The following is a 12,370-nucleotide window of genomic DNA, read 5'->3' as shown; positions in this document are numbered from 1 at the left end:
CCATGCTAACTCATGGTTAATAGTAAAGTGGATATGTGGAAGTCTTTAAACCTTTCAGTTTAAAATTGAGGTACAATGGATGAACAGGACTGACTGACTAGGTAGCAAGGGGTCCTAACTAGGTCTCCTTGTGTACTAATATTTATTCCTTTCTATAATAAGTACTTATCCTCAATTAATAAAACTGAGTTGACTTAGATTGATATCTACCATATACCTAGCATCTCCAAAAGCCTAAGAAATAAATTATTATGAAATGATTTTTGTAGGGGGCAAAATAAAACTTCCCATTATAAACTCATGGGAATTACAATTATTCAGTTCCCACTGCCTTTCCAGAACAACATAAATTAAAAATGACAACAATGCAAAGAGGAGTAGCATATAATTTGACATTAATAAATGTTTGCTTTATGTGTACTGAATAAAAAAGTAAAATCAAACATTTGAATCGTGGCTAATTAGCCTAATAAATACATTCCACCTTTGAGATTTATTCATTTATTTATTGTGAATACCAATAACAACATTCGATTTACTGGATGAAATGTCATTATTTCAGTTTAGCTCATAAGAAAAAAAAAACCCAATGAGAATTTAGTTTTTAATTATTAATGTTTTTACTAATGATAAGCAATAGTAAAAAAAACCAAAATGTATCAAAAGGTACTTTTTTCACATATGACTATCCCATTAACATTATACCAATCGCTTGTTGAAAATCACACTGATATTTTATAGCTATAATGGAAGAACATACACCAAATGTTAATAATGGTAAATTTTTATCATAGGTTTATGAATGGTTTTTCTTTTCTTGCTTTTTGCTTATTTTCAAAATTTTCTATGTTTATCATAATTATAGCAAGAAAAAAATATCTTTTAAAAGAAAGGGGAAATACATATTAATTTTAAATAAACATACTTACCAGATCTCTGTGAAGCACCCAATTTGCATGGAGGTAATGGATACCATCAAGAATCTGATAAAGTAATGATTTAACCATAGATCTTGGCAACTGCATGGGCTTTTTATTTGCTTTTGATGCACGGTGAAACTTAATAATATGCTAAAAATAAAAATAAAATACTATAACAAGAGTCTTTGTCATGTCAATAATACATAAATAAGACTGTAGTAAGTTCTCTATATTTTAAAAAATACTTATTAAAGGCCAATAATGACACAAAGAACAATAATTTGAATAACAAGGCCAACCAATAAAATGGAATTGATATTGGGGGTGAATGTGACAGTTTTAATGGGGTATAATGACTAGATTTACAGAAATCATTAAGATTTTCATTAAATAGGACCAAAGGGTTCAAAAGGATTGATATTTAAGAGCCTACTTAAAAATAGTACTAATTATAGTCTCTACTGACAAAATGAAAGATTAAAAAAGAAAAAAACTGTAAATCTTTACTATTCTATAAAAAGTTAGCACATAGTGCATTTGAGTATCACACTGACTACATGTATATTTGAATTGTTGTCAAGTTCCACCTTCTTTTGGCACATAATGAAATTAGGAGATATTTCTAATAGTTACTGGAAAGGAAGGAGAAAAATGGGAATTTACTTTTTAAATAAATAAATTGGATCACCATAATCTAATTTTTATGTCCACATGTCATATTGTGTATTATAAAAGTACTAGAGGCCCGATGCACAAAATTCATGCAAGGGGCTCAGCCCTTGCAGCCTCAGCTTCGTCCGGAAGGTCATCTGGAAGGACGGGAGGTGGTTCGGCCATCCGGTTTAATTAGCAGATTATGCTTTTATTATTATAGATTGAGTGACAGGAATGAAATTCTACTTGCCTCCCACACCACCATTTCCACCTCCATCTCCACCCCACCCTTGTCCATAACATGCCAAAATGGGTACTGAATATCCACGAAAAGAATGGAGGTTCTTGTCAGTATCTGCAGTAATAGCATTAACTCTGAAAGTTACTCCAAGACCTGTAAGTCTGTTGAAGTTATTCCTAAACAGATTTATAACTGACATATATGACAAACCACACTATATTAAGTCAAAATTTTATTATCCAAAATTTAAACTTACTGCAAAGTTTGAATTTTTTTACTTTTAGAAACGCCTCAGATAATATGTTTAAATGCCCTGAATCCTAACTTTAAAAGTTTGGAATTGGAATTAGAATTTTTGTCTCCCATTATATATTGATAAAACACCCCTAATATTTGTAAAACTACATAAATACTTCTATTTGGAGGAGTCAGTTTTAAATGAGAAGATGCTGAAAGAAATTAACCTTATCTTAGAAAGGGAAACAAACTATTAGTACATAATTGCTTAAATTTGAACTACTGTGTTACCACAAAAGAGAGCAAAATTCACTAGACATATTAGTAAACTACCATTAATTACTTGCATAAAAGTATAATCTCCCACTCATTAGCATTGTGGGAAGTGAAATTTCTGGTTATTACAAATACTATCTTCTCAGTAAAGTAAGATGATAATGTGTATTGCTCAAATTCTTTTAAATCTCCATTTATATTTATTATATTTGTTTTGAACTACGATCAACAAAGCAAGTTGTCCTTTGTATGAATTAGCAATATGTAGTGCATCCATTTATTTCTCTGTTCCTATATAAAAGTTCTAAAAAGAAAGTGATTCTAGACTTACCCACAAATCATGTTCTGCATAGTCAAACAGCAGCCACACCTTCCTGTCACTGTGAGAAAGGAACACCTTCTGCAATGCGATCACATTGGGGTGCTTCAATTCTCGCAAAAGCTGCAGGCAAGAGGAATAGTCACTATTCTGTTAACAAGGAGGGGAGAATGATGAATTTCCTATAACTTTAAAATGCAATTTTTGCACATTTAGACAATCCAGATAAGCAAAATAAAAGAAAAAAATACCACTCAAAAATACCATTACTCAGAGATAAGCTCTGTCAACATCTTGGTGCATATCTTTCCAATCCATTTTCTGTGTGTGTGTGTGTGTGTGTGTGTGTGTGTGTGTGTGTGTAAAATGAGGTCATTTTAAAATGGTAAAATGTGAAATAGTAAACAAAAGTATTATCATATCACTAAATAATTAAATATATTTTGATATGTGCATTTTTTTCACTAGAAGAAAAGCTTCTTGAGAGGCAGGAATTGTGTATTAACATTGTTTATATCCACCCTAGACAGTATATACTCAATAAATATTTGACAAAAGAAGGAAAGATAATTTAACAAGCCCTTCACTCATCCATGTGTAAAGCGTGTGGCTTCAGCTTTTAGAAAAGTAGTGAATATAAGGGAATGACTCTTATACCCACTGATAAAAATTGGTGTGAAATGGTCCTTTAAATAGAGCAAAGGAAGAGGACTTCACAAAAAAGAGCTTCAAGCTGGACTCCAATAATGACAAGAAAGACAGACCAAACCAGCAAGTGAAAAATTAGCATTGGCACATATATAAAAGGCAGATGCTTCATTAAATATTTAACAACAATAACATTAGCTGCTCAAGGTAAGAGCCCGATAAATATGCCTGCCTCAGGCTATCCTTAACCAGGATTCAGATTTAACAGGTACAGAGAAACATACTCAATTTGAATAATATATTGAATGCCTTTTAAATGTGAAACTCTATGGAAGATACAAAAAAAGAGAGAACAAAACTTCTATCGAATACTTTCTATGTGCAAGATGACTATACATAAATGTTTTCTCTCATTTAATCTTTTATAACAACCCTATGATGCACACAGAACCTGATGTTCGGTGTAATAAAAGTATCTTGACCAAAACCAAACACCCAGAAAGAGAAGAGATTTGCTTTTAAATAGATCTGCCTGGTTCCAAAGTCCATGCTTTTTCCACTATGGCTGAAGTTTGTGTCTTCAAAGTCCAGAACGTAGTGAGGAAAACATACAAACAGATCAACGAGGCAAAAAATAAATAAACTGCTTATCCATTCTAGTAACTTTAAATGAGTAAAGTATACCTTAAGTGCCTGTGCTGGAAACATGTAAAAAGAAAAAATCTTCTAAAACTCCATCCTAAGGAACTTTTATAGACTATTTCCCAGTTGCCTAATTCTTTACTACTTTCAATGATAGATTTCCTAGTTCCTCAGTTCTCTCATTTTGGCTCTGCACCTCAGCTCTTTCTCTTCACCTACACCTTGACAACTTTGCTGGAAAGTGTTCTATCATCTATGATCTGAGCAGGATTCCCAAATATGACTCCCAGAGTTCTTCTCCCTCCAACACACATGCCCTGGAACACAGCTAAGAGGTAAGAGCTGGGATAGGCTGGGCTGCACCTAGCCAGCCATCCACTTTTTACAGCTAGTCTCTGTATTTCCAGGGGATCTAGGTGGGGAAAAGGAACTGGAAGAGAAATGACCAAGGAAGAACTAATAGTCCTCCCTTGGTGGGGAGGGAGACAGGGGTGATTAGATGGATGTTGGTTCAGCTATCAGCTTCTATTTCTGTTCCCACTGCCTAAGAAATGTTAAACAACCATACTTCTTGCTTCAGATGCAAATGTTACACATAAAATGCTCCTAATTGATGACTGAATCAAAGACAGTGACATTTTGGAGGGATGCAGAGTTTACTCAGTTTTCTGCTTTTGAACGTTTTTGGCTCCCAGACTGAGTAATATGCATGTTTAATGACCCCGCTTGCAGTACTTGGATCCTAGTAAGAGGCCTTGCTCTAGGCACAACTAGTCTCCCTTTCTTATGACTCCTTGGTATTGGTCAACTTAGACAGTTTGACTTTATTAAGTCTCTACCCAAAATATGTTCTCTTTGCTGCCTGCAATGGAAGGGAAGTTGAAACTCACTTCTGCATCTAAATCAGGCTATTAAAACGCCAAATGTGAGCAGAGAGCCTAGACCCCACACGTCTGGGAGAGAGGATATCACATGGAGCAACATGTAATCAATACCTCTAGAAATTATGTTTTCTATAATTATAATTTGTTGATACCTTTACAGGGAGTCTACCTTAAGTCCCATGTTTAGATATTATTTTGAATAGGTAATACATTTACATGGTTCAAAACTCAAAATTATATAAAAGGGCAGATTGAGATGTCTCATTTCCACTTCTGCTCCCAGTGACTTCAGTCCTTCCTGCCTCCTACATCAGCGATTTTCAACCTTTTTCATCTCATGACACACATAAACTAATTAATAAAAATCTGTGGCACACCAAAAGGTATATATTTTTTTGCTGATCTGACAAAAAATAGGTATAGTTTTGATTCATTCACACCAGATGCCTACTGTTGTGTTGGCTGTTGTCATTTTTTTTGATTTGACAATCTAAGGAAAAAGAGTCAGTGCCCCTGACTAAATAGTCAGGTACTGCATGTTTTAAAATTTTTGCAGCACACCGGTGGAAAATCGCTGTACTAGATAACAATTTTTATTGTTTGCTAATCCTTCCTGTGTTTCTTTATCCAAATATAATATAAATATATATTTTTGTCTGCCTTATTTACACAAAAGATAGCACTTTACCTTTTTTACTTAATCTATCTTGGAAATCTCTCAATATCAGTAAAATATTAGTACTAGAAATCTTTCTATTTCTTCCAGCTGCATGGTATTTCTAGGTCACCTTTTTTTATTATTGTGGTGAAATATACTAACATAAAATTTACCATTTTAACCATTTTTGAATATACAGTTCAGTAGTATTTAAGTACATTGACACTTTGTGCAACAATCACTAGCCTTTATATCCTTTCTCCAGAACTTTTTCATTATCTGAAACTGAAACTCTGTACCTTAAACATCTCCCTTTTCCCAGCCCCTGGTAACCACTGTTCTACTGTCTCTCATAAATGTGATGGTGTAATGTAAAGAGCAGAAACATAGCTCTCTCTAGCTCAGGGTGAGATATTTAACCTGGTGTAGAAACTGAAACCTGGGTACTATGAGGGCATTTCCTGAAAGGGCTGTGAATCCAATAAATGCTATAAAATCCTAAAGAAAATGATTTACAGGAAAAGGGGACCAAGAGGAACACACCTGAGGAACTAAAGCGGATATTAATCCAATCACTGGTTACTTTCAAGGCTGGTGTATTCATAAAATGCTAGGCCCTAAACAACTGCCACACAAAATTATAGTCCTTACCCCTATTTACTAAAACAAAAAAAAGTAAATTCCTTTACCACTAAAGAAACAAAAACAGCAAACAATATAAATGTTCAATAATAATAAAACTGATAAGTAAATTATGGTATATCCACATATTATAGCCTCAAATATATATGCTGAGGAAGTTTTTAGATCCATTAGAAAAGACTTGTGCTATAATATTGTGATGTAATATAAAAAGACAACAAAATATAAATGTTTTAAAACAGGAAATTTAATAAGGCATTAATATAGTTATCTGAGTGGTGGGATTATGTGTGATCTTTCTGTTTTTCTATTTTACAAGTTTTCTACAATGAGCATTACCTTTATAATTTACACACACACCCCAAAAGATAGCCCTTTCCAGAAATTTACCTGCTGAGATAAGGTATCATTGCACTATCACAGCTTCTCAGGCAGTTACACAAAGAAAGGAGATGAAAGGTACTTTCCTTAATTCTTTATTTCACCAAAGGACTTTAATCTCTTGCCACACAAATATTTGTACAACATGACATCATACAACTATAAATATGTTTTAATCACATCTAAACAGGAGTTAAGTATAGCATCATTTTCCTTGAACAATCCCACACTAAATGACATTTCCTGTGCCAGATATTCACTGAGTACTAACGTGATCCCAGAGGAACCTAACGAAGAATATACAGTGAACATGCCAAAATTTTATCTGATTCCCCATTCAGGGTATTTAACTGACTATAAAAAGTGTCTAATTTCCACTGTCCTAAATTATAACAATCTAAAGTTACAATCCTAAACTTTTTCCTCTAAAGCACTAGTTAGGATCCTGACTGAATTTGGGGAGCCTTGTGATAGATTAACGTTTACAGAATCCATTTGTATATTTATCTGCACATTTTCCTCCCCTTTCATTCCCATTTTCTGTTCTCTGATGTCCCCATGGATTCCAGATTCCTTTTCCAGGGTATCTGAATGGAGAGTCTTCTTGTACTTCAATAACTCACTTATCTCAAAGTAAATCAAATTTTCTATTTTTATTAGATGTTACAAGTAAAGCACTGAGTATATCATTTTTTTTAAAAAAACCCTATGCCACCCACCACCACCACAAATGAAAATAAATGAAGCAGTGTATTTTATGGTAGATTTACTTAACTCCAAAATTCCCCAATATTCCTAAACTGAAATTCCCCAATATTCCTAAACTGAAATTTAAGAATTAGCATTTTGAAACCTGACACTTTTTTTCACAGTTGTGACAGGCCTTTTGGAAGCCAGTCTTTACAAGCACATAATAATACATCATAACCTTCCAGCAGGTGGCACTCATACCCTGAAAAGGGGTCTATAAAACAGTAACCCAGTCATGGTTCAAAGTGGCCTTAAATTTTTTGCTTTATTTTACTTTAGTGATACTGCTTAGGTACGGAGTCATAATTTTCAAGCATGTCTATGTTCCCCATTGTCACCCAGTAGAAGTGATAATGAGGTAGCAGGTATAATGCAAAAAGTACAGGTTTTAGAACTCAGAGACCTGAGTTTGAGTCCTGACTTAATAGTTGTATGACATATGATTTCATTATATGTGGAATCTAAAGAACAAAATTAATGAAAAAACAAAACAGAAACACTCATAGACACAGAGAACAGACAGATAGTTGCCAGAGGGGAGAGAGGTTGGGGGACTGAGAGAAAAAGGTGAAGGAATTAAGGAATACAAATTAGTTGTTACAAAACAGTCATGAAGATGTAAAGTACAGCATTATGAATATAGTCAATATTGTAATAACTATGGTGTCAGGTGGACACTGGAAATATTGGGGAGAACATTTTATAAAATATATGACTGTCTAAACACTAAGCTGTATGCCTGAAACTAATACAAATAATACTGAATGTAAAGTGTAATTAAAAAAGAAAAATATTTTAAGTAGGACTAATTTATTACTATTTCTAAGAAACCTTCCCTGAAACTCCTAGTCAGAAATGGATGTGTCTCTTCTGTATTTCCATCCATACTGTATTTCCCTTAACATTGCCACTTAACTGCATAAATTTATGACAAAGTTTAACTATTTATCTTCCTTAATAGATTGTAAGGTCCTAGAGTGCAGGCGGTTACGTCTGCCATCTCTACATTTCCACTGCTTTGTACAAGCCAGACATCTGGTAGGTATTCAACAAATGCTGCAGAATTAATGAGATCTATCTCCTATCTCTTCTAAAACATCCTATATTGACATCAGATTATCTTGCTAAAATAAAAAGTCTGATAATGTTAGCTCTCTCATTCCAAAATCTTAAATGACTTCAAAGTTAAAACTCCTCAACAGAACATTCAAAACCACCCTGGCCAGTGAGGCTCAGTTGGTTCAGTGTCATCCAATGCACCAAAAGGTCACGGGTTCAATTCCTGATCAGGGCACCAAACAAAAAAAAAAAGAACATTCAAAACCATCCACCCCAAAGGCTAAATCCATTTTTCCTACAAATAATTTTTTAGGGGGGAAGTAGGCTGAAACTCAAGATAAAACTGCTTAGTAACCCTAACATTTTAACCAAAAATGAGGCAGGTGTATAAGATACAAGTTAAGGACGAATGAGTTTTTCTCTGACAAAGGGGAATATCATAACTAGCATATGTTGTGGCCTTCACCTTAAGGATACACCCTAGGTAATCATCATGAATAAGCTCCCAAGGTCTCCACTGCACAGAATTCTGCCCATTATCTCCCATAAGGCCTTGCCCTAGAACTCAGAGACCTGAGTTTGAGTTATGATATATCCACATATTATAGCCTGTAGGATGAGGCAGAAGTGTGAAAGACAATACCCAGGAAAGGAAGACGGATGGACGGACAGAAGGAAGGAAGGAAGGAAGGAAGGAAGGAAGGAAGGAAGGAAGGAAGGAAGGAAGGGAGGGAGGGAGGGAGGGAGGGAGGGAGGGAGGGAGGGAGGGAGGGAGGGAGGGAGAGAGAGAGAGAGAGAGAGAGAGAGAGAGAGAGAGAGAGAGGAAGGAAAGAAAAGGGAGGGAGGGAGGGAGGGAGGGAGGGGGTCAAAATGTATTAATCAACATTTAAGTGCCCAGCATATTCCATGCACAGGGAAATCAAAGAGGAGACAGATTAAACAAATAATTTTAAAAGTATAATTATGATGAGGCTACTAAGAAAAATACAATAGAAATAACCTAGTCTGAAAAGTCAGAGGAGGTGCTCCTAATGAAGAAAGAGGAAAATGAGAATCACAGAGCCTCAACCAGCAAGAAAGTATACTAGAGCAGGTTATTCTCATCACGTCATGAATACACTAATTCTAAGAACTCCTTCACCATTCATTTTGTAGGAACAAATATCAAATGAAATCCTTACTTTATTCTAAATTTGCTATGGCAGATATCTATCACTAGGTAATAGAGCACATCCTTTATTCTTTCCAGATGAATATTTATAAAACCACCTAGCACAGGACCTGCAAAGCAGGCACTCAACAAGTTTTGTTGAATGAGAAAATGAAAGCAATAGTACATGAAATATGGCTTTTATGTAAATACTAGAGGTCCAGTGCACAGATTTGTGCACTGGTGGGGAGGCGTGGCCTGCAGGGATCAGCCTGCTGTGGGAGTGCATCTCATCCCAGTCAGCTGAGCAGCTGTGGACCCACCCTCTGAGCAGCTGCTGAATGAGAAAATTAGTTTGAGCTGATATTTTGGGGTAATGTCTTGGGTAAAGGTGTGTTCTGTGTCCTGGAGGAACCTGGCGGAGAGCTTTGCATCCCAAAGCCACTCAGTGAATGTCCTTGATGTGTGATGCCAGGTCGGTGACACCATTGGGGATATTCAGGGCAGCCATCCTCCAGGATCCTCAGCCATCAGCACAACCTCCTCAGGGGGCCCACAGTCACGTCCCCTCTTGCCATCCGCCTATGCCAGCTCCCCGTGCTCTTTCTAGAACACATCTTAGAGGGCCTGCATCAGCTGGTAGGGTCATGCCAGAGTCTGGATTGTCTCAGGTATTTGATAGGTGCAGAGACTCGGCCTCACCCTGGGCCTGCTAGCAGCTGCTCCTGCTGCGGGAGCAGCTGCTCATCCCAGTCAGCAAAGTGGGAGCGTACTGACCACCAGGGGGAAGCTCCTGAATTGAGCTTTTGAATAGATGGGAATATTTGCGTTATAGTGACTGGTTGACCAGTCGTTCTGGTCGTTCCACCGTTTGGTCGTTGGGCTTTTATATATATAGATGTTGGTAAAATGACATTCCACATTGAAAGAATGTTAATTTCAAAACTGTGGTTTATCTTTTATATACCAGAAATGTGCAAACAAGATTAACACATTAAGTGCCCTGTCAGTCACCGGTGACTGACACTATACTTTCCATCCGGAAGACAAAACAGGCTGGGCACTTAATGTGTTAGGAATGTTCAAGGAATTTAATAAATCTAAACAATAACTTGAAACTGGCAATTGATTGAGCAAAATAAAGTAGTAAGCTATTTGGTTTTATACCTAATCCAGACCATTATAACTTGTATTTCTAAAATATACAGTTGACATTTTCTTTAGTATAGAAAAAACAGGCAAACAAGTAGCCCTGGTGCCGGGGTGAATAGATCCCACTTGGAGAGCAGGAGGAAAGATTTGGTTAAATAAGACCAACTCTCTTTTCAACTAAAAACGAGACACACATAGGAATAGAGTAAGAACATGAATCAGGACCAGCCCTAGGCATCTTGATGGGACAAATGACATTTTTCTTGGGTATGACTCTCACTTCCTACTACTACCCCCTCACCCATTTTCTGCACTATTTAGTGACTTGAATTCAGATTCATAATGCTTATGCTGTCTGAAGTCCAGTCTCCCTGTAAGGCCATCCGTTTTAACGTGTTAATGCTTTAACAATTCCTTTGTGGAAAGTCACTCCCTTCTGTTTTCTTATAATGCATATAAAGGTTTCTTATCAGATTTGGACCAAAGTGGATTTTCTGCTTAATGGAAACAATACAGTAGACATTTCCTGGATTGTATTTTGGTCAGATCATTAAGTAGCTTTGCTTATTACTATGGTTAAAATTCCTATGAGGTCTTCAGGAACTATAAATGATTAATTTATTTAAGCCTTGACTTCACTGTGTTTATCTTCTGTAGCAGCATAGTGATGTGAAACACGTTCAGTTATTGGCACTGGTAATTTAGCAATTAATAATTAATTAAAATCCTTAGGTTTGAATTGTAAATGTTAGTACAGTTTCTTGTAGTTTCAGGGCTGGGGTGTGAGACCATAATTCCAGTCATTCTGAAAAGTGGAGCATCCAACATGTATTAGAAAAGTTCTTACAGAAAGCAAAGCCCTTACCTCTCCCTGCAGATTCTCCAGCATGGTGTGTGTGTGTGTGTGTGTGTGTGTGTGTGTGTGTGATGGTCTAGGTGTGTGTGCGCATGTGTGTGTAATGGTCTGTGTGTGTGTGTGTGAGTGTGTGTGTGTGTGTGTGAAATGGTCTAGGGGTGTGTGTGTGTGTGTATGAATTCCACTGCTCTAGAATATTACGTTAAAAGTATTTTGAATAGAATACTCAGAAAAAATCTTAATGGCCTTATAATTTCCATTTCAAAAATAAGAATCATTTTATATTAAAATGAGTTTTTACATGTCGATTCTTTTTTTTTTTTAATATATTTTATTGATTTTTTACAGAGAGGAAGGGAGAGGGATAGAGAGTTAAAAACATCGATCAGCTGCCACCTGCACACCCCCCACTGGGGATGTGCCCACAACCAAGTACATGCCCTTGACCGGAATCGAACCTGGGACCTTTCAGTCGGCAAGCCGACGCTCTATCCACTGAGCCAAACCGGTTTCGGCTACATGTGGATTCTTAGTATGACCAACTTGAAAAGGTCATGAAGAAAAAATATAATTTCTGAAAACTCAGAGAGAAAACTTAAAAAGATGTACTAAGATGACACTTATACAACATATAGTAAGACTTGAATGAATTCTAAAAATGAATATATGTATTGGGAATAGTATAAGTTATACACATTAATCATCTCTAAAATTGACAATATTGAAATTAAAGAAGTTTAGTTAAGATTGTTTATCCATAAAGAGATAACCAAAATAAAAGATTTTTTTTTTAAATGAGGCTGAGCATTTCAGAACACTGAGAGAAAACCACATAGTTCAAATACATGTACAACAAAAAATCATGAGGGCACATATTTTTAGTTGTTGTTTTTTTTGTTTT

The 12,370-nt window shown here is 35.8% G+C and overlaps 1 protein-coding gene across 3 annotated transcripts in view; it reads right to left on the bottom strand.

Moving 5' to 3' along the window:
• CDK19 (cyclin dependent kinase 19) overlaps window positions 1–12,370 on the bottom strand; it is a 120,816-nt gene that overhangs the window by 55,060 nt on the left and 53,386 nt on the right. For 2 of the 3 annotated variants that reach the window (XM_079781119.1, XM_079781120.1), the window contains 2 exons: window positions 2,660–2,770; window positions 930–1,070 (listed from right to left, as the gene is read on the bottom strand). In XM_079781119.1, coding sequence (XP_079637245.1) covers window positions 930–1,070; window positions 2,660–2,770 — 252 coding nt within the window. Of the gene's footprint in view, window positions 1–929; window positions 1,071–2,659; window positions 2,771–12,370 lie in introns of those variants that run through there. The other variant, XM_079781121.1, reaches the window with a different exon arrangement.

This window comes from Cnephaeus nilssonii (genome assembly GCF_951640355.1).
Source record: "Cnephaeus nilssonii genome assembly, chromosome: 9".
Lineage (NCBI taxonomy): Eukaryota > Metazoa > Chordata > Mammalia > Chiroptera > Vespertilionidae > Cnephaeus > Cnephaeus nilssonii.
This window is presented reverse-complemented; position numbering and strand designations above follow the sequence as displayed.